Source organism: Tigriopus californicus, chromosome 3, assembly GCF_007210705.1.
Source record: "Tigriopus californicus strain San Diego chromosome 3, Tcal_SD_v2.1, whole genome shotgun sequence".
NCBI classification, from domain to species: domain Eukaryota; kingdom Metazoa; phylum Arthropoda; class Copepoda; order Harpacticoida; family Harpacticidae; genus Tigriopus; species Tigriopus californicus.
In genome coordinates, this window is record NC_081442.1 from 3,560,270 (window position 1) to 3,582,604 (window position 22,335).

At 43.0% G+C, this 22,335-nt stretch overlaps 3 protein-coding genes across 3 annotated transcripts; 1 reads left to right on the forward strand and 2 right to left on the reverse strand.

Annotated features, from left to right (window-relative positions):
- Positions 1-3,665: 3,665 nt before the first annotated feature.
- Positions 3,666-9,206, forward strand: LOC131877463 (uncharacterized; the record flags this gene model as incomplete). The annotated part of the gene is given in 2 exon segments (XM_059223139.1): positions 3,666-3,678; positions 8,622-9,206. Coding segments are annotated over 2 exon segments (114 nt in total), but the record flags the coding sequence as incomplete, so codon positions are not given.
- A 157-nt stretch (positions 9,207-9,363) lies between these two features.
- Positions 9,364-11,210, reverse strand: LOC131877462 (dehydrogenase/reductase SDR family member on chromosome X-like). The gene is made up of 6 exons (XM_059223137.1): positions 10,950-11,210; positions 10,765-10,872; positions 10,251-10,427; positions 9,967-10,177; positions 9,724-9,892; positions 9,364-9,661 (listed from the first exon to the last, which is right to left on the reverse strand). The coding sequence occupies exons 1-6, from the start codon at positions 11,053-11,055 to the stop codon at positions 9,431-9,433; spliced, it is 1,002 nt and encodes a 333-aa protein (XP_059079120.1). The 5' UTR covers positions 11,056-11,210; the 3' UTR covers positions 9,364-9,430.
- A 1,842-nt stretch (positions 11,211-13,052) lies between these two features.
- On the reverse strand, positions 13,053-20,613 carry LOC131877461 (F-box/WD repeat-containing protein 7-like). The gene is made up of 9 exons (XM_059223136.1): positions 20,457-20,613; positions 18,109-19,753; positions 17,818-18,033; positions 17,590-17,745; positions 17,437-17,515; positions 17,239-17,365; positions 16,709-17,145; positions 14,365-14,469; positions 13,053-14,290 (listed from the first exon to the last, which is right to left on the reverse strand). Exons 2-9 carry the CDS (start codon positions 18,982-18,984, stop codon positions 14,112-14,114), a joined length of 2,175 nt encoding a protein of 724 aa, XP_059079119.1. The 5' UTR covers positions 18,985-19,753; positions 20,457-20,613; the 3' UTR covers positions 13,053-14,111.
- Between the last annotated feature and the right edge of the window lie 1,722 nt (positions 20,614-22,335).

The following is a 22,335-nucleotide window of genomic DNA, read 5'->3' on the forward strand; positions in this document are numbered from 1 at the left end:
AATATCCTGCTGGAAGTACCCCATTAAGAATGAACGAAAAATTGTTGCTTTAATGTTATGCTTGTTGAGGTTGGTAGAAATTGTTTTGCAAAGAACATAAAAAATGNTATTATATAACCGGAGCACTTTTTAGTTCAATTTGATGCAAATGCAACATCTTAACTTAAGACTATATCTTATCCTTTGCTCGATGGGTTTTGATAAACATGACTAAAATTAGTCCCAAGATCCATTGATTAAGTTTTTAAAGTATTATTTTCCTACAGGTTTTGTAAATATCAATAAACTACTCTGAGACAGTTTCCCAGATGGTATTTTACAAAAGTTGTTGCTTTGTAGCAACGAAAACCCTCACTAGAGATACGTCATGGTATTTGTACATATTATTATTCAGTGTTGGGGGTAATTCTGTACTGAGCCAATTACAAGAAGATGACTGCTAATCTTTGACACATTTAAGCACAAATAGGTTCCACAGCACAAAACGTTGAGGCATAGATCGCTTGAATGTGAAGGGGGATTTTAAATTGGAGATTCTAGCCCAGGTATTGCTTCAAATGAGACTTGTATCACATCGTTATGAGTACATATTTCATTCTTCCAATTTTTGCTGAATAGGCAGACTAGTTCAAAAGCTCAACGCTAACCGCTCACTGCAAACTAATTTTTGGTAAAAGATACCAGTTAGAGTGTTTTATGTAATTCATCTCTCCCTTCTTCTCTATGTACTTTCACCGCTCCTCAATTGCTCAGAAAATACATTCGTACATAAACCATTCCTTTCATGGTTAAAATAACTGAAACTCGAATTAAATCCCTTAAGAAAGAACTGTCAAGCCTCAAAAGTACGGGTGACCTCTCAAAAGTTGATGGTGACGTCATCTTCCTTTCCTGCTTCAATGTCCAAATACATAAATGATTAAAAAAAAAAGACATTGGACTTTTCAGGTTGCCAATTTTTAAACTTAGATCGTTATACAACTAGTCTCCATGGGGTCTAATCCTCTTATTTCTACCACAAAGAAGTATTTATTGTTGTTAGATGTGCAAGGTGTGTTTCAATTTTTCACCAAGCACGTTAAAATGAGAGTAATTATTTCATTCCAGGTGCGTTTTCCCATTAGCAAGGATAGGTTGACCTTTTCCCTCTAAAAAACACATGTTCATTTTTGGGATTAAAGACTTGTCAAAGATATTTTTCTGCATTCAAACAATGGCTTCGCACGAGCTCTCTTCACAATCTCTAGGGATCATTTTGTGTCTACTAAGCTCAATCAATCACAGCATAACCATGTACTTAAACAAAGTTTATCATGTGAGCCCTATTTTGGCCTTAACTCCACAGTTTCTTCTTTGCGCCGTGGTAAGTTCCGCAATGATTATGATCAACTCGATCCCATGGAAACCTGTTGATCTGGTTAAATGTGGCGAGCGTACCATGCCGGTGATTTATGCTTCTGCTGTCATAGTGTTTCTGGGACTGAACTTTTCCTATGCTGCTGTGACATTTCTACCCTTGGGAGATGTGGTTGTGATCATGTTCTCAATACCGATATTCAGCTTCGTCCTGGCCTTTGTCATTTTGAAACAGAAGGCCGAACCGATCCATCTTTGGTCCGGAGCAATGATCATCTCAGGTACCGTATGGGTATTGAATTTTTGCGCTTTCAGACGAGGTATTTTCGAGCGAAGTAGAAACTTAACGCAAAGTCTTGTAGTCATATTTGCTAATGAAAAGTTGTGGGGATACACGAATTCCAGCTTCCTATATCTAAGAAAATCCTATTTTTAAAGCCTAACTCTTGTTATTTCTGAACTTTGGCAATCATTTGGTTAAAGCTCGCTCTGAAAGTATTGGGAAAGCATTGCGGAACTTAGATATAGGGGCCCTTGATGTCGACCCATCAGGTTAAATTGATCTTTCCCGAATAATTAGCCCATATTTTCATGGTCACAAAATTCACTCATGGATGTCTATGATTAGTTCAATCCCAATTTTGCTATTTGTGGCCTCCCACATCTTCGCCTAAATGTAAAACATCTTCTTTGATGCCCACCTTTGGCTCAAAAAATACTTTCTTCACAAGTTGAATATATCCTCCTGGGTCATTGTTTTTCTCAAAGGACGATGATCGCTAAACTATTTGTGTACCATCTTTGACAAACCCCATGGGAATAACCTATTGTGGATCTTGGCCTTAAAGTTAAATTTAGACCTGATAACTTCCTATCACAAGATATATTTGGTTTAGCAGAAATTTCCTCAATCATAGCACATCCCTAATAGGTTGTGGCAAAAGGACCAAAAATGCTCCATTTTTCGTCTATGAAGAAACAACATCCCAGGGCATCCCATTCTGGAGCCTAATATGGACTTCAATTCCATGGACTTTCCATTAAGAGTATCTGTCTATTAATGTTTGGCAAATGACATGAAGTATTTTCATACGTGTCTGTATTATGCCATGGTTCATGGTCAGCCTGTAGAGGTTCCTTTTCAAAAATAAAAAGCTTTTTATCAATTTTTGGCAGACTTGAAAAATCGAAATTCTTGCCAGATTTGTGGAAAATTTCCACAACGAGTTGTGGAATAGATCTTGTAACTTTTTGCAACATTAGTCGTTGGCCCAAAAGCATAACAATTTTAGGTTGGCCAAAAATCATGATAATAAAATTTTAGACAAACAGTAAGAAAAGTTTTGAATTGAATTTTATACTAAGAAATTCATTTGTTTAGCCCTAACATATCCGATGACTTTTGTCACCAGCGTTTAGTTTTTCACGAATGTATTTTCATTTAAAAGTACCTTGATTCACCAAATCATTTCGAATCCCAACACCAATATATATTGAAATCAATATAACCCTTTTATGCAAGATGGTACCCTCGCTTGGTAAAATCAATTACATGATAAATAATTGATAATAATTTTTTGTCGAAGAAGTCCAGAGCCTTTTTTTCTGGGCAAGATTGGGAGTCTTTTCTTTAATCGACAAACAAAATTGCCACTGACCAATCACTATGCAGCACTTTTTGGCCTTTTGTTTCCTGCAATAACGCGTACAGCCCTACATACTGTCCGCTCATGAACGGCGTTGACCAGGGCTTCCGCGGGCGACTTTTTAGCAGATTTTTGCTCGGCTTCCATCAAGCCAACGGTCGATGCTCTCTTTGGGTCTCTTTCCACACAGGGGAGTGTGCCATTCCCGTCCATTAAAAGGACGTGGAACGTGGCCATGAGGCGTTTGGTGTCCACTTGAATCTTGAGAACGAGTGGTCATCCTCATCTTCATCTTTTTGTACCAGACGAGATCTCAAAGCAAACACATTAAGGGCATGAAGGCTACAGTGCCACGACATTCGGTCATTGGTAATAATGCTCCTAGTGCTCTCAGCCCTGGCCATGATGTCCGCCCAAGCCTCCACGTTATCCTCCGAGACCGATCCTACCTTGAGCAGGCCATTTTCCGGCGACTCTATCCCCACCCAAACGCCCCATTCAGGTGCGGCGATCCATCCAATGAACAGACAGCAAGGGCAACCCTGGTCCACTCCTGGGGCCAAAGACGAGTCCTCCAAAAGCGATCCCTTTTGATTACGATGATTTCTCCGGAACTGCCGCCGTTTTGGCCAATATGGAGAGGGTTAGCCTTCTCCAGCCCAGGGCAAACGATATCGTAAGTATTAAAATTAATGGAGAGATACGTCACTTGCTTTCATTGTCTTGAATTGCCTTCTATCTTTGAGAAGAAAGTATCATGTCATAACAAAAAGTGAAAAAAATGTCAATGTCCTTGGCGTGTTATGCGTACGAGTACCTTCGATAAAATCATGTTTCAATTTATGAACTAGATTAGATTTTGATCATGTCCAACTCTATAAAATCGGGTGATTTGAGGCAGGTGACTGACTTCTAGGCCAAAAAAGTGTCAAAGAATGACTAATAACGTTATCAATCCCATGGCTGGCTATGTTGATGTGTGTGTTAAGTAGTAGAATTAGATACGCAAATAATACCATCCAGAACAGCTCTGAGGCTGATAATGAAGGAAATTGATAATTGAGTTTCGTCTACACTTTAAGATTTTTTTTTTTTGCTAGATAACCATTTTCTGGACAACGGAAGTGCGTCTTTCAACAAAACAATCGTATAAATAGCTTTCAACACGTTGAATCGATAATATCATCTGTTAATTCATTAGCTATCCATTATTTTTAGAGTCACTTTGACAATGGTTCTAAACCAGGATCTGGGAAATTCAATGAGTATCCATCGTTTGCTGAAATTTTGGGCTTCACCAAGGGCAAAAATTTTTCATCAAATGCAATCAAGCTCAAATGATTTAGATTTTTTTGAAATTAACCTTGTCATAGATTGATATTCCAAACAATTTCCTGATATTTGAGCTAATAAATGAACAAGAACCTATATCATGCGCATTAAACAGCTGTAAGACGAGGGAAGAATCAAAAAGCTGTTAAGTATATTTTGGGCCCACACTAACGGTGCCCCTCAACGAAATCATGTGGAAATATAAACAAAGTTGTACAGAAGTGTGACTTCAGTTGGCTATTTTGTAACGAACTAATCGTAAGAAATGTGCCTTCCTCAAATTGCAAGACTTTATGAGAAAGTTGCTAAATAGTCACTGTTGCAGTTCACAGTAATGCTTCAATAGAAAAAAATCTTGATTGCTACCTTAATTTAGTCCAAATTTCTAATAATTGTACTTGACAGCGTAGTAAAGCATTAAATCGGAACACTCAGCTGTCGCTTAATAAAATGAGGATATGATCTATTATTTAATAGCTACTGATATACTTAAGACTAAATGGTCATGTTTTCAACAGCTTCTGCTCTAAAATGCTCCTGTTATGTCGAATGCATGTTTCAATATGAATTCAAAATCGCTTAAGAATGCTATTTCATATTGGCTGAAAACTCTCTTATGAAATAGATTTTTGAGAAGATGTTTTCCACATACAATCAGAGTTATTTCTTGACCTCTACATAGATGTTGTCTTTCATTGCCGACGATTAAATGAGAAAATAATGAACATTCGTTCACGAACATAATTCCAATTAATTTTTGATTGCTTGGTGTTGTGAACCTTGAACTATTTGTAACTTGCAATAATTTTGATCAATACTATTATACCAATTACTATGGCAAATCTTGCAAAATCAAGGAGTATAGGCCGGCTAATGGGTCAACAAAAAAAGACTGAGTATTGTACAAAAAAAATTGATCAAACGTTGTTCAATCTATTGCTTGATTCATATATGCTTTACATTGAACATGAGATTGCATTTGAAACACTATAAATTATTTTCAAGAAAAGTTTTCTAAGGAATAAGAGAAGGAACATGTCTTGCCAATATTTTTCCATCTAGATTAACTAGCAAACTAGATTGAGAAGTCAGCACAATAGATAGTTTATGTTTATAGTTTGCAAGTAAACCAATTAGTCTATTATTTTCCTAATGACAGATCTGTTTCAATAAAGAATTATAGTAAATTGTTTATGATTTGTTCAATGAAATTGAGCTTGCATTTTTATAAGTCACGTGTAACTAAAATCTGCTTGGATCTTTAATTCATTTTTGAAACTTAATGCCGTCTTAGATGTTATTTCGCCTATTGTTTTGGCAAATCAGAAAACAAGTACTTGAAAGGATGCTTAGATAATGATTTGAAATTTGTTAAGGAGACCGACATTGATGTGTTCAACGAGTCGAACTGTATTTAAGTAAAGCGATATACATATGGACGTCAGGTGCATGCAATTTGAATCTATAGAAGCAATGAATTGGAAAGGCATTCATGATACCTGGAGTGTAAAGTGACCGTGGTAAAGTGAAGTTTGGTCTCAAACAATATCTTTCCGACCCATTCTGAGTTGCCTGTATTTACCTTGCAGGTGGCAAATCAGTAAAATAAAAATACACATCTTTTTTAAATATGCGTGTATCACATGGGACTTACCATTTTCTCACAGTCATCAACGCATCATGAATGAAAACCTCTAATGCGCCGGAAAATTGATCTTGGTTATATTTCTATGTAGTGAAAATTGTCTTCTTGTGTCGGAATGGCTGCGCCCATCAGAGGTCACTTTTCATGCTTGCAGTCTTCTCCTGGTGCCTCCTAACATGAAATAAAAGTCAGAACCGACTTCAAAAGCCTTTAGATGGCCCAAAATTGCACCGTGTGCTTTACCTCAAGCAAAAAAGCTATCGGTTGAAATACTTCCAGACACAACGATTTGAATCCATGTACCTGCTGGATAAGTACAGAGTTCCTTAAACATACCTTGCTCCAGCTCCTCGTGTGACTTTGAAATTGTAAGCTTGCTAGGTTCAAAAGTTGAAGAATGGAATAACTAAGAGGCAAATTAGGCCACGAACTTGGGTTTCAGTGTCGCTTATTAAAACCCAATGACTGTCAAAAGTTCTTTGCTTGAAGGGGGAAAATCCATGGCTGGCAACAAACTTGTTCAATTACCAGGTGAGGCAGGAAATGACTTTGGCGAGAAGTCAAGACCCCTCCTCAGATAATATTCGTGACAGGCTCATTGAGAGTCGTACTGTGGTTTCAAATGAATAGGGCATGATCAGTTTTCACACCATCTCTTGACTGATTTTCACTTTTGGCCCAGGACTGCCAAATTAGCCATTGTTAATTGATAGCAATATCAAGTGACACCAAAAAGCTAAATACTTCAAATCGTTCATTTCTAGGCTGAAACAGTTGTTGTGCCCGAAAATTACTAGTTACACTTTGCAATCGTTTTTGTGATTTAAAGCCATACTTGATAAGTGCCTTACTTTTCCCGATATTAAGTACGAATACAGTATAGCCTTTCTTTACAATGTTTTCAACTTTTGAACTATACTGTTGTCTCAAATGTCACAAAGTACTTCCTTTTAGAGCTTATGTTAAGAATTCATTTCAATTGTATGAGCAAAGCACAGTCAATGATGAATTGGGTTATTGAAGGAGGTTGAAAAAAGCCTCTGAAATACATAGAAATACTATTGAAACATGGCAAAAAATTACAAATCTATCAGCCCAGATTTGCTATGGCAATGAAAAAAGTTTAGATGCAGAGAAAGGTTGACCTTAAGAATATATATGTATGGGTTGACCCGTGATAACGTTTGATCCAACAATATGATATCTCTTATTCTCTAAGGAGAAGAATCCGAGAGCAGAGTAAACGACTGCGTATATTTCGCGTTTACTTAAGCTTTTCCAAAGAGGTAATGGTGTGTTGAGCTCAACATTCAATCAGATGTGTTGAGATTGACCATTTTTCCGCTCTACTGACTCTTTTCGATTGGCTCCATTGCGCGGTTCTTATCGACCGATTTCCCGCATTCTCTACCTAATGGCCTTTCACACAGGCTTAAGCGTGAAATATTACGACTTACGTATATCTAAGATGGGCAAACACGTTTGAGGCCAAAAATGAGAGTTTGCCTAGATTGATACGCGCTATTTGGAATTGGAACAGACGACCAATGCCACACGTCTTCAAGGACATTTTTTGAATGCCTGGCACACCGTTCTCAATGAAAGCGGAGACGATTTAAAAAAATGTGCGTTACTGTTGTTGTTATTTTAAATCACCGAGGACTTCGACATGATCCGATACTTGAGTGAGATGGATGAATTTGAGTTATTTAACGCCCTGTAGTTGTTCATTTGTAGACGACTCTAGCACTTCCAAGGGTGCATAAAAGCCATCGTGAAAAAAGATAATGTTATTAGTTGAGTAAAATGGAGCGCAAACATGAAATGATAATGATGGTAGAAATATCGTGTTTGAGAGAACAATGACATAGGGCCTATCTTTTTCAAGGTGCGTCGGAAAAATTGGTGCAAAAAGTAGCATCAATTATTTCAAACTTTAAGCCTTTCACAGTAGAGAAAACGAATTTTAGACTATAATGACATTTTAGACATTCATTGGAAAAAACTATATTTATCATTTTAAATTTTATGAAGAATAAAAGGAAGTAAATGTACATAATAAAACAAATTGATCTGAAATGGTGAAAATACTGTACACAATTAAGTTTTGAGTAACAATAATGATCCTTCATTTCCAAAGCCCAAGACTTGTTGCATAATCTCACAAAGCGCCATGTTCATGAGGATTAAAGCTTTTGGAAATCCGATGCATGAATAAGATGCTGATAATTGAGAGATAATCATTCACACGTTTTTCTGATCCCCTTCAGATACCTTGAGGCAAGCTTCGTTACTCAAAACTAAAAAGATGAGGACCAGCTGTAAGAAAGGAGCCAAAAATCCTTGTTAAGCTATCATCCCCCATTGTTTTCCAAATCACAACTCAGGTGTTTGTCTACCACTTAGGGAAACATGTGATTATTTTTACTTATGTTTCACACGCTGCATTGAGTCAAGACTCATTGAACAATAGGTGAAGATGGTCTTGGAGTATTTGTCGCACCCGGTAAAATCCTCCTCGCCAGTTTTGTGGTTTGCTCAGTTTGTGAATGATCCCGAATCATACATATCTTGAAGTTTTAGGGCGAATCGATATCTTCCCTTCTTTTGTAACATAATCTTGTTTTCCGGGTCTGTTTCAGTGGGTATCGATATTCCGGATTACATTGCGAATGGTGGAAAAGCTGATGCTCTAAAGCACATGTCAGATAAGATGAAAGCCATGGGCCGACGAAGGAAATAGATTGTAACCAACAACGATGGATCATGGAAACTGACTGTCTCTCCTGTGGGCGTTACCTCCCCGAGGGGAAGCCCAAATTATGGTGTTCATAATTTCCATTCTCTCCGAGGAGGAAGAGATTCGTTAAGCCACTCTAATTTTGCTCAGTTCTCACCGTTTTCGGTCTTTTCGCTCTCTGAATGAATATCAATCACTCTGTATACTGTAGTACACAACATTTGCATACGACAAGACAAGAAGAATCAACGACCACAAACTCGCAAGTTTGTTGAGATGACGCCAAATCATGCAATTCATTTTCAACCACAAAGATGCATTTGAAGCTGAGAGGAGATGGTTTTCCTGGCCAACCGTTTTCATCGTGAATTAGGTTCTGTACATACGTGACCAACTCAAAAATAGTACAATTATTATCATCCTGGTATCCCATAGCATTCTGTTTTAGAAAAAATGTCCTCAAAGCAAAATAAATGATGGAACAATCCATGGCCATGTCACTCTAATTTCACATCGAAAATCTCGATCACTCATTCTTGAGGTGGGCGAACCTGATAAACTAATTATTGGTGAGAGGCTCGATATACGTTTTCAATACTTCGATCCGGCTTCTTTTCCTCATGAAGAAAAAACGGCACAGCCAATGACAGGCCAATTATGGGCGTAATGCGATTTCTTTCATACATATATTTATAAAAGGGAACGAGAGTGTCACCGACCAAATTTGTCGTAGGGGATTTCCAGGGCATCGCAAGAGAGTTTGAACATCCGCTCCTGATTACTTAAGTCCCTAGTGAACGCACTGGAAATCCGGGGTTGGGCATTTTCCAGGTACAATCCACCTCGTCCTTCCATTTCGGGAGAAATGGCCGCATGAAGGATGCTATCCGCACCTTCTCGAGGAGTCTTCATGAGCATTGAGAAGGCCAGAAGATTGACAAACTGGAAAATGGGATTCAGCACAACTCAATTCCAACACTTTCAGTGGAACTGTCGTCCCTCACCTTGACATAACGAGCATTCTGGTACAATCCCGTGGAGATTACACCCGGATGGAAGCAGTTGATGGTCACATTGGCCGCCTCAGCCTCCAATTGAGGGTTCAAATAGTATGTACAAAGGACCTGGGCCGCTTTGGAGTTGCCATAACCACCCTCCGGTGAATAGAATTGGCTAGCGAAATGAATTATTTGAATGCATATAAATTGGGGTTTGGAAGTATGTTTAGTGTTTCAGATGATGAATACCTGCTATGAATGTCGTTCAAGTCCATGAGTGAGCCGATATAATGGGCGGCGGAAGAGACATTGAGGATTCGGGCTTTGGCCTCGGGCGTTCCCGAGGACTTCAATTTGGGTAACAGTAAGTGGGTTAGGAGAAAATGGCCCAAGTGGTTTACCGACATTTGAGACTCGAACCCATCCTCTGTGATGGTTCTTGGTCCAAACATGATACCCGCTAGATTCAGAGTTTTTATCAATGAAATGTTTCTTCTCCTGCATTTTTGTGGTTGGTTGTAAATTGGATTTACCATTATTGACCAGGACATGTATGGGAACATTCTTTTTGAGGACGTGCCGAGCGAATTCTCTCACTGATGTCATTGACATCAAATCCAGAGGGAAAATGTCGAACTCTCCAGAGCCCAAATTACCATTAGCTTTAAGGGAAGTCAGTGTCTCTTTCAAGTCCGACGGTTTTCTGCATCCTGAAAAGGTCGACTAGAGTGTCATCTGTTTTGGTCTATCATGTATTATTATTGTTATAGAAACTAATATGCGAAGGACGATTGACTCCAAATTAGTGATGGACTGAAGGATCTTCGACGTATGTTGATTGATACGAATGCATTTAACATAAGAAAAAGGCGTTGACATGGCCGAAAGAAATAATATACTCTAACTAAGGAGTCACAAATATCTTCACCAACATCAATTTTTCTGTAACCAATACCGGGTTTCATCCCTACTCTGGATACAAACATCAAAAAAGACAGATGCAATTCAAAAGCAACTAAACGACAAGAAGTTCCTGGTAGATCTTACCGACCATAACACGGTATCCCAAGTTCAGAAAGACCTTGGTGGCCTCAAACCCGATGCCATGACTTCCTCCCGTGATGACTACAACCTTGCCGATCCCCTTGGGCAAATCTGAGGCCAAAGAATAAAACAACATGACTCACAGTGGACATCCAAGTACGAAATGCAGTATTGTGAGGTACGTGTACCTTTGATTGGGCGATGCCGATCCCACACTTGTTCTTGCAAGCTCTTCCACGCGCCAATGACATTCAAATAGAGCTTGATCCACAGGTATTTCAAAACCGATAACATGGTGAGAGTAGCACCCAAAATGGTCAATCGAGGAGCTGGAGCATGTTATAATCACACCCTTGGATCACTTGATCTTTGCGGAGAACAGGATGAACTTGATGCTCCTAATGTGACGTATGCTACTAAGCTGATAGCTGAACCAAAAGTGCCCGCTGTCTTCACTCAATCAAGACTGCAAAAAAGGTTGTTATGTTCACATTGATAAACTTGCGCACGGTTTCCTTAGCCACGGACGTCTAGAAATATGGAATGCGAACGAGCTTGCCGGCAAATCGGCCTGCTCTTGGTCATAGCCACTCTGAGCCACTTTTCGAATTAAAGTAAAAAAATAAGAAACGTAGACCTTGTCAAATAACGGTAGGTCAATTTTATATCATTTACATGCAAAGTCGATCGTTTCAAAGTTATGTGGTCAAAAGCTTATGAAGCTGACCAAGGGCAGGCTGAAAATTCAAATTTTATGTAGTGTTTACCACATAACTTTGAACATGTCTCCTGAGTTCCCTAAGCATAGGTTTGGGGTCAAACTTGGGTGAGTTCATCTATTCAACAAGACTTTGTGGTCGTATGAAGTGCTTCTTTGGAATAAGATGAGCGGTTTAGGAGAGAGGATATTTTTGCTTCCGTTTGCAGTCCATATCTCTAGAAGTCCGTGCCTTAGCGAACCCAACAGATAATGTGTTTAATGTTCCATAAACACTATTTGAACCCTGTTATATTTAATACTAATAGTAGTAGTATTATTACGATTCCCTTTGCGTTTGTTTGGTTCTTATGTTACAGACAATATATGTCGGGTGATAAAGCAACATCATTTGAATGTCTCGGTGGGGTTAAAAGGGGTATTTCTTCATGCATGTACTACATCTCAGATGGGGAGAACTGCTATCGCCTCTTTATAGGTTCTCTTCCAAAAGGTTGGGTTGGTTGAAGTATTGACAAATACAGGGTGGCTCTAAAAATTAGATGGTTTTAAAGGGATCAAATAGGGAAGTGTAGGTTCAAATTTACGACCTACGACCATCGAAAAAGGATAGTTTGACTCACGCGTTTTATGGGTTCCGGTTAGACCAAGACAATTTGGTGGATACTTTTTTTACGGGCTTTTCTAACCGCTGCTGGGAATATAGTCCCCAGAACTATTGAAATGAAAGATTACAATTCGTTTAATCTTTACTTTTAAACTTGATATGATAGTTGGTCTAGAGTTGGCAGAACGAGCTAGTCCTTGAATGCAGGGTTGATCTGGTATTTTTATTATATGAAATTCTTCAAGTTCAAAATTTTGAAAAAGGGCTTTTTCGTTGTTTTGTGTTAGCATCATAAGAATTTTGCCTATTCCCGGCTCAAGTTATTATTCAGTCATTCGAACTGAAGCAATTGAAAGTACTATGAAGCATTATGATCTAAAGATTGAGGCTTTTCACTAAGAAGTAACGCATACCAGGGCAAATAGGGCAACATCAAAGTTTTGGGGCCATGACAACAACATTACGATTCTTCTGTCGCATCACAACTACTTCAATCAGTAAGCAGAGCCATTTCAACTAATTGTTTTAAAATTTCCCTGGCTCTGTTTGGCAACTTTGATCATTTGGCCATCTCTTTTTAAAACATCGATTGGTTTTAGGAGGGCGGACTTATTACTTCAAGAATAAAATGGGGGAAATTTGGGTGCGCCCAAAGTTTCGTGACACTACATTACCGTGCCCAGACGGAATGAAAAGAAAAAAAAAGTTCCTCAATTTTCCTTTATAAAAGAAAGAAAGTTGTCATTCTGTGCAACTACTCTCATTTACAACAAATTAAGCGGTATATATCCGCTAATGTTCCGTTTAGGCCACGTTGACCTATGTTGACGTACAGAATGAGTCATTTATCATTCATAGAGAAGTATTCAATCAATAAGGTTTTCCATTGTTTTTTTGTTTGTTTTCTTCCCGGGCTTTTCTAGACCCCAGAGGGAATGTACTCCCCAGTACTATTGAAATGAAAGGTTAAGTTGGCATGTTTTTATTTTTCTCTCACGAAACCCCGTCTTTAAGAATAGCAGGAGCATAGAGACGATTGATTCTAAACGGAGACTCAGGAGAAAATGAGCGAGATGTTCGGAGACCACGACGGAGGTGACCCCGACCCTCTGGATGAAGATGAAACAAGAAGCTGTGGCGCAGAATCAAGCCTGAAAAAGGGCGGAAGAAAACTCGACCCAATTCAAGCAATGGGCTTGGAGACGTAAAGGGGCGGGAGGCTTTGATAATAAAGTTATGTTTTTGTTTGTACTTCTAAAGCACCCTGGAGGCTTCATCACCATCCTCGAGGGTGGGTTCTGAACAATTATTATTTCGCATGTTTTAGCCAGAATATGGGCGGCGGGGGTGGGGGCTTAGACAGAGGAAATATCAATGACGCCCATGTCGTGACGTTAAGGTTGTCCCGCATAGACAGTGATGGCCATGAATTGGTGATATCTACACATTTTAATATGATTGGTGGCTCTGGCTAAAAGAAGTAATTTCAGCAGCAATGTTAATAGCAACAGTCATAAAAGTTGTAGGGGTAAGAGCAAAAGTTGCAAGAGATGCAGTGGTTGTGGTATTGGTGGCGATGGTAATGATGGATTTCAAGACAGAAGGAATAGGACAATATGTGAAGCTCTCATTTCAAGAGCAAATCTATTGAAAGAACTGGGATGCTTGATTTTTCTTCTTCTGGAGTTCATATCAGGTCAGGAGAATGACAATCTTTTTCCTTTGTTTTTTGACATCAGGATCATAAATGATGGGGAACATTCTTTACAAACATCTTCAACAAGAAACATATTTGCCGTCAATAACAGCATAGTAGTAGTAGCAGTAGTAGTAGGTAGCATTTGAGTTCTAAAAAGAGAGCACGGGCATCAATAATATTCATTTCCTAAGTAGATGTTATGGTCATCGTCGTGGTCGTCGTCGTATGGGGGGTCGCCGTTTCAGTCGTCGTCAAAGTCAAAGTGATATGAGTAACCTGGTCGCTTGTGTCGCTAAGGTCTGAATGTATTTCTGCGGGTGGGTTTCTTATTGCTTGATAGCATTAGCCTCATTGGCCTCAAAGTCCAAGACCATCAGTTTCGTCTCTTCCGTCCCATTGCGCGAACCAACAGCACACACCAACTTGGTGGAATTGGCGCGGATCCGCCAAACCACGCCGCCACTTCCACCGCTCTCTAAAGCCACTAGGTCCCTGATGAAGTCTCCTACAAGAGCGAAAATCAGGCAATGCATTAGTGTTTTGATTGGTAAGTAGTTTTGGTAGGTGTGGAGAACTTACCAGTCTTTACGTCCCAGAGCTTCACAGTCCCGTCATCCGAAGAGGTGATGACAAACTTTGAGTTAAATTGAAGGCAAGTGACAGCTGATTGGTGCTTGTTGGGACCTAGGAAAGAGCCATTTGATTAGTGAGCAATCCCTTGCAGAGCCGTTATTTAAAGTATGTTCGCCTGCATTACGGTTACAAGCAGAGAGACGCTTGTGTCTGGAAAGGCATTCAAAAATTAGCAAGATTAGGCCGCTCAAGCATCCAAGGCCAACGATCTCGAAGATAAGGGATAAGTTCTTTAAGTCCACACTTTGGGGTAATTGATCCTCGAGGGAATGGCAGAGATACGAATGGGATTGATCAAAGCGATTGAGCCAATCTCTCTTCCAAAGATCCGACAAACCCAATTCGTTCATCCGTGTCACTTGATAGTTAAAAACATGTAAGAGCTGCGAGTTCTTGGGGAATCCTATTGCATTTCGGCTTTTTCCAAATTTCGACGATTGCCTCACGAGTTGACATCCTTTGACAGGATCTTGAGAGACCATGAAGGCGAAGGTCTTTTGATTCATGATCATTACAGAGTTCTCCGACTTCATAAAAGTTTCATACAACGCATCAGTTGTGAGTTGACTGTACTTTGGAGACTGACTTATCTTGGAGTGCCACAAGGCATGCCCATTGGACCCCATAACCGACGATTTAAACATTTCTTCAAGACTGGTCCCTCCTTGGAGGTAAACATCCACGCCAGATTCGAGGATTTGAGAGAGATCGTTCATGGGCTGAATGAAGGACTTCACACTGAAGAGGGAGGTCATTAGAGCTCCAAAAGTGGTAAACACAAACAATCCGAAAATCAGGGCACTAAAGTGGACGATCTTCAGGCTGAGGCTGCTCTTGCGATAGTCACTACCTTGACATAACAGGGCTCCAATCACATACAGAATAACATTTCCAGGCCCAGCGGGGATTGAGGTAGGACTCAGAAGTCCTTGGACTGGGGCGTACATCATTAGTAGTAAAAAGAAGAGGCCGCACCCCTGCCACATGTCCGAAGAATACACCGACAGAATGGAGTAAGATTGAATGATTTCCTTTCTGAATCGAACCACAAATGGATAATCCGATTCCAGAGTTGTGGTGAAATCCATGACTCTGAACCGATCAAAGGTTTGCGACATCATATTTGTGCTCGAAGATAATGCTTTGTTACAATCTTAACATGGCATTACGTTCTTAATTGTCACTGACAAAAGGGAAATCTCTGTTCAGTCCAGATTTTCTTTTCAAGTTGTAATTACAAAACGGTGAGCACACATTAAAGGTTCACCTATCGACATACGTACAGACACTGGAAAGATTGTAACAAAGCACCTGAAATTTATTTCATGCCGTTCGAGGAGTCCAACGAGGCCGACCCAAGAGTCATTAGAGGGGTGATACTCTCCATACACAGCTTTATGTGGGGTAATCCTCTCCACGGTGAGGTTCAATGCCCTCTGGAGATAGGATTCAACTTCAATGTCGAAACCATAAGCCAAAGCAAGATTGTTTTTAGGAATGAAAGCAAAGGGTTTGTATTCCAATAAACCAGTGGTTACTCGAACCCCTCGGAGATCGCTCCGTCGGCTCCAAATGAACTCCGGATCATTGACCAATGTTTTGTTGTGCCAACTCTCCACTTTTTGAGTGATTATATGCTCTCCAATGCGATAAATTTCATGAACTTCAACACCCTCATCTTTCTCGAGGGGCCTCAAGAAATACACCCGAGAATCTAATCTTAAATTGAAGTTTGACCAAGCCTCTTCCTCTTGTGTTATCCATCCCAAATCCGGATGATTATCCAAACTCGTTGGATCACAAGTTTCATGGCAAATGACGAGACTCGAGGAATGATTAAGGTCTTTATACAAAACATCTGGAATGTTCTGCGAACGTTCCAGAAATGCATGAAAGCAATCCAATCGCAGGCTGTCCCAATCGACTGATTCAATACCAATATGAATGATGACATCTGTATCGGCCAACACTTCCGAATGTTTGCCGATCAAGTTCACGTCCAATGAAGCGTTAACGATTTCCACCATGAAAATCAAAACTAAAGCGCACAGCACAACCATGTTAACACACGTGTAGTCTTCAATTGGAGAAGGTTTCTCTTGGGCCTTCAAAACTAAAATATTGAGCAAACAAATGGGTCCACGTTGTCTCTATTAACTAGGATTCCAGAAAGTTTCAACCCAGTTCTACTCCACACGAGAAGACATATTATAGTATCAAGGGAGGCCCCTTTTCCTACGCTCCGTCCTAAATAATAGATGAATGTCTAACAAGTGAGTTGATGCCTTACCTGACAGCGTCTGCAAACATTGGCCCGAGGTAATATCCCAGACCTTGACGGTGGAATCCGCATTCCCCGACACCAGGATATTATTCCTGAGCTCCATGCCTGATGTGAGAGATTGATGACCCATTAGGGCGTGTTTGCACGCTCCCGTCTCCACGTCCCACACGCGAATCGACGTGTCCAGTGAACCGGAGACCACGTGGATCCCATCGAATTGCAGCGAGTACACCCGATTGGTGTGTCCGGAGAGAGTGTGCAGACACTCCTCAGTGTCAGGGTTCCACACCTTGACGAGGTAGTCGTAGGCCCCAGATACCACCAATCGACCATTGTACTGAACACATCTCACAGCAGCCACGTGCCCTGTGAGCACGTGGAGACACTCGCTCGTCTGGATGTCCCAGATTCGGAGCGTCGCATCGCGGGATCCGGAGACCACTCTGGAAGAGGAGACGAGTTAAAACCAATGGTGGGTTGGATTTAAGAATGGATCGAGCCGTTGCCAAGGGGTTCGGTTGGGTTGGTTATCGTACCGATTTTTATGTAGGTGCATGCATCTGACGGTGGAGGTATGTCCGTAGAGGGTATGGACACAAGCGCCGGTCTCAGCGTTCCAGACTTTGAGCGTTCGATCCGTGCTTCCACTCACGATAGTGCCTCCTAGAAACGAACGAAAATAGAACACGATTGTTGAAACACGGGAACTTCAATAAAAGGAATGGAGTTATTACCTTCCATTTGTGAGGACCAAACCCCACCCGTATGTCCCACCAATGTTCTGAGACACTTTCCGTTCACAGCCGACCACACCTGGGGGCAAACATTTGAGTTTGAGATTAAGAGTGAGTCTCTGGTGAACCAAACAATCGAATATCAGGCGTTACCTTTAAAGTGTTGTCATCAGAACCTGAGACAATGCGATTGTCGCTGAATTGAAGACACGTTATCACATGGTCATCGTGGCCTTTGAGCACCTTCGGCTGCCTCACTGGGCGCACCCGCCAATTCATTTCTATTTTATGTTGCCGCATGAAACTCGACTAGAAGAGAGGGAAACCCCGTTTTAAACCCGACGACCACACCCAAACACATCTCGCTCTCCTCATACGAACCTTCCATGGAGAGTAGGGGAAATTGTATACGGTGGAACTAGCTCGCCTGGCTCGAGCTCGCATCGTCTCTTTGAAATCATGGTCCATGAGGCCGGCTTCGCGGAATTTCTCCCGCCAAAGGAGGTTGTCCTCGCACAGAATCCGCCAATACCGGCAGGTTTGAGCTGCCCGTAAAAGGTCACGCGGCGAGAGGAAGGACAAAACATACAAGGACAACTAGAATGGCGAGAAATAAAGAAGGTCAAAGCTTAGTATATCGTCGACTCTTCGACCTCATAGATGCCCTCATACCTCTTTCGGAAGAAGGAAAATGAAATCTCGTTGGAACTGGGGCTCGATCACGGCCAACATGTGTCGAACTTGGGTGGGTTGGCACGCACTTATGAGCTGATCAATAGCTAGAAGTCGTTCAGCGTGAGACCACCCGCCAAACGTGTCCACCCAATTCAATATCTCGCTGGGTGGGTTGGCCTTGTCGGGAATGAGTTTGCTCCGCTCATTCGGACCAGCCGGATAGGATGTAATCTCAACCAAGGCAATGGAGCGCGGTTCAGAAGCGCCCGTGGGACAACTGTCCTCGTTTCCCGGCATGGTCTCTTCGTCATCCAGAGCCGGGTGAGATTCTCGAGCGACACACTGTTTCTTGATCCGAGACAGACCTTCCTGAGTCTCATCATCAGGCCCTTCGTACCCGGATCGCGAAGATTTGCGCTTGATGGGATGACAGCTCTCGAGCTCGATCACTTCTGACAGGGTCTCGGCGGTCTCCACCACAGACAAGGTACGCGAGAGCGAGGACGAGGAGGAGGAGGAGGAGGCGGCAGCGGATGGGCCCTCCGGCCCACCCCGCGATTGTTGTTGAGCGAATGAGGAATCGGCCGTCGATTGGGTCATGAGGTCATCCATGGAGGTGGACATGGAGTCCAGGGAGTCTTCGTTCTCGTCCGTTCCAAATGTATCATGATCTTGGACAATGGCATCGATATTCTCGGGCGAGGCCACCAACTGAGAGGTGGAGGCCGACTCGGAGGGCGCGCTGGCTACCGAGGGACCGGCTCCGGCGGGGGGGGAGGTGGGATCGGGCTGGCTGCCGGAAGTGGAAGGAGGGTCGCGTTCATCGCCACTGCCACACTCCCATCGGTCAACCACCTGCAGGCGATCCTCCATATGGCTGGGTGGTTGAACGGTCTGGCTGACCCGCGCCGCTTCGGCCGTGAGGCTGATACACGAGGCCGCGCACAGACAGCCCTCGTCCTCGTCTTCGCCGTCGGTTTCAGAGGGACAGGCCGATTCTGGCACCTGAGCGGAGGCTAGTCCGGGCGCCAAATCCGGGGGACCGCTCTCATCGTCGATCGAGCTGGAGTGTGAGAAAACGGGTGGGACAAAAGGCGGCGGGTGGATATCCGAGCCGTCACTGCCCTCTTCTTCCTCGATCTGACAGATGACCTGCGTGCTGAGTGGGGGCCCAGTGGCGCTGGCCCGGGAAATCAGGGGATTTTTGACCCGGGATTTGGGCCCACTGGCTAGACCACCGCTTTTCGAATGGTGATATTTTTTCCGTTCGTTGGCCGACCCGACTACGGCCCAGCACTCCTCCAAAGAACACGACGAGCCGCTGTCGAAGACTTCCAGGTCGAATTCAGCGGCCGAGGTGCTGGGTCCGGGTTGGGGATCGCCAGGCGAACGATGCGGGCCGGCCGTGGCTTGGCTGGAGGTGGCGCTGGAAGTTGAGGGGTGGGTATCACAGGTGAGTGGGGTAGAACCGCTGGTCGGTCCGGTGTGGCATGGGCGTGAGGATGGACGCCACTCGAGGTGGAGGGCCGGTCCAGATCCAGGGGTCCGGCCTCCGTGGCGGTGGCCGCTTGCATTCCAGGGATAGCCCAATCACGGCGACTCGGCCGCTTTGCAACTTAGGCCGCCCGCAACCGTTTTCGAGCTGGAAAGGGAAAGGTCAAATGAAGTGAAAGGCTGTCAAGTGTGGGCTTATTGAAAGTCAATGGTTCGGACGTCAATCCGATTCTGAAGGTCTCAACTCAAGGCTTTACGAGGGGGGTCAAGGTCAAGCTCAAGAAGGAGTATCCTTTCTAATTCAGCTGAATATTTCCCATTCATTTCCAGAGGGTTCGAGTTTCTCAGCCCACCACGGGCTTGATCCCAGTGCCAGTGACCTTGGAGCTACGCCCGCCCACCTGGCGGACTGCCCAACCAATCAACAGCTCACCGGATGAGATGAACTGGACCTGGCTTCCCACATCAGGCCTATCTTGGGCGCCAATCCAAAGTCCGAACTCGGCCGGCTACGGGCCTCAGGGCTCGGGCACAATCATACCCGCTTAAAAGGCTAGGACCCTGATTTGGGTCCTGACTCCGGATTGAGACCCGCCATCACCCGTCCCAAATTTCCCGAAAACTTGACTTGCACCCCTGGCTACGCCCGTCCATGCCTGGGCCTTGCCGCCCCCTCCATTTCGGGCTCTCGGCCTCACTTGAGGCCCGATATCCGGACGCTTCCCTGGCCGTCATTCGCAAGCCTCCAGCTTGGGCCCAGGGACGGGCTTGAGTCTAACAAATCGGCCCGGGGGTCCAACCTCCCGGCCCAGGTGGACGGGCGGGGTCAAATCTTGCGGTAGGCTACTCACGTAAGGGTCAGTCCCGCGACTGGATCCGGGCTCAAGATCGGGTGGAACTTGGAGGTTGACGGATGGGTGGACCCTTTCCGGGCTGCTCTGTGAACGCTGAAAGGAACAATCAGCCACCGGCTGAACAGGCTAAGCGCGGCTGGCCGGCAGGCCAGGCTGTGGTGCGCCTGCGCTCGTTAGCCTGAGCTCAACTCCTAGCTTTGACCTTCACCCGCGCCCTCTAGCGAGGGAATCGGGCCTCGATCAGTCCGGGCCATGGCGGACTTTCCTGCCCGGCTTGAACCCTGAAGGGATCGAGCTTGCCCATTCAACTCATAACTTGACACTACTCTGGTTACTCTGAGATCGAGGCCGATAAGCGTTGCTGTGTCCAGATTAGGTTGGGTATCGGCTTGTGGGGGCTTAAAAGTCACATTTAGCCAAAGGTTGGAGCAGCGAATTAAGCTAGGGATTGCTTTTATGCTTCGAAATGGGGCTAAATACACGCACCGTCTCCTCCCGCCGTATAGATTGGAAATAATTATGTTGTTTTCCTACAACTAACTATCCGCTATCAGGGAAAAAAATCCGTTGATTGCTAGGCATGGGAAGCGAGCCATCCTTCGGTGGGCAAAACCGTACAATTAACCATTACACAATGAATTCCTAGGAGCCCGTCCACTGTCATCTTTACAGTGTCTAGGAACCTCCGATTAATCCTCCATTTCCATACCTTCGTAACCGCTAGAGGCGCTTTAATCAAGCTTTATCTTGAGTTCCTTCGCCTCCCAGCGAACTACAACAAAGTCATTTTGGTGCTCGCTAAACCTTGCTAGACTAGACACACTGCCCTTCCTCCTTTGATCATAATTGAATTGGCCCACTCAGAGTTGTTGTGCCAACAAAGTATCCCCAAAGTCAGCCAAATATGACACCCAGGTTCAAACCCAAATGTTGGTGGGAAGAGGATCAAGTTGCCCTGAGAGGTGAGAAAAGACACTATTTTTATCTGACATTTCGACTTCAAGTNTCATAATTGAATTGGCCCACTCGGAGCTGTTATGCCAACAAAGTATCCCCAAAGTCAGCCAAATATGACACCCACGTTCAAAGCCAAATGTTGGTGGGAAGAGGATCAAGTTTTCCTGAGATGTGAGAAAAGACACTATTTTTATCTGACATTTCGACTTCAAGTCAATAACATGAATACTTCTCTGATAATGACATATCTGACTCAAAATTAGGTTATCCGCGGCCCAGAATCGGTGGCACTGATTCCAAACACGAGTTTGGCCAGTCCAGCCAATCCACGCTCAGCTGATCCCAGCACGCGTGCACCTAACTTTTAGCTGCTTGAGTCTTTTCACACACAAAGCATCAAGACAAAATAATTCCAAAATAGGCCTCCTTCACGAAAGGGAGACTAAATTATAGCAACACGTTAATGCGTGAGCTAGATATGTTTAAGATATTTGGATTTTATAAGTAAAGAACGAATCCAAAAGCCAATCAAAATTGAATAATTGTAAACTTGTGCGTCTTCCCTTGTATTAAATGCTTTGAATATAGCATTTTCAAACTTATTTACATTTCATGACAATTTTCAGTCACCCTAACAGTTTGGTCTTTAGAACTCGCGGAATGCTACTAAAGGTAGTGCCGAGGTTCGTGTCGGGAGGCCAAAAAGTTGCCTTTACAAGCCTCTTCTTAGTTCCCGAGTCAAGAATTTCAATCTCTGCATTTGACCGAGCTTGAATGAATAAAGATTGCCTATCGTCATCAGAAAAATGGGATCTGATTTTTTTTTTCCTAAGACTATAACTTGAAATATTTTTATACTCCATTTTAGGGGCTAAAAAAGAGGCATGAGCGTTTAACATTAATTTTCTTCAAAGCCACT

Coding starts and splice junctions, on each gene's coding strand:
- LOC131877462 (XM_059223137.1), bottom strand. CDS start 11,055: ATGTTATCGGTTTTGAAATACCTGTGGATCAAGCTCTATTTGAATGTC. Junction 10,178..10,250: donor ACATGTCCTGGTCAATAATG/GTAAATCCAATT, acceptor CTCTGAATCTAG/CGGGTATCATGTTTGGACCA. Junction 9,893..9,966: donor TTGAACGACATTCATAGCAG/GTATTCATCATC, acceptor TCATTTCGCTAG/CCAATTCTATTCACCGGAGG.
- LOC131877461 (XM_059223136.1), bottom strand. CDS start 18,984: ATGGAGGATCGCCTGCAGGTGGTTGACCGATGGGAGTGTGGCAGTGGC. Junction 18,034..18,108: donor TTTTCCTTCTTCCGAAAGAG/GTATGAGGGCAT, acceptor TCGCCATTCTAG/TTGTCCTTGTATGTTTTGTC. Junction 17,146..17,238: donor ATGCACCTACATAAAAATCG/GTACGATAACCA, acceptor CTCCTCTTCCAG/AGTGGTCTCCGGATCCCGCG.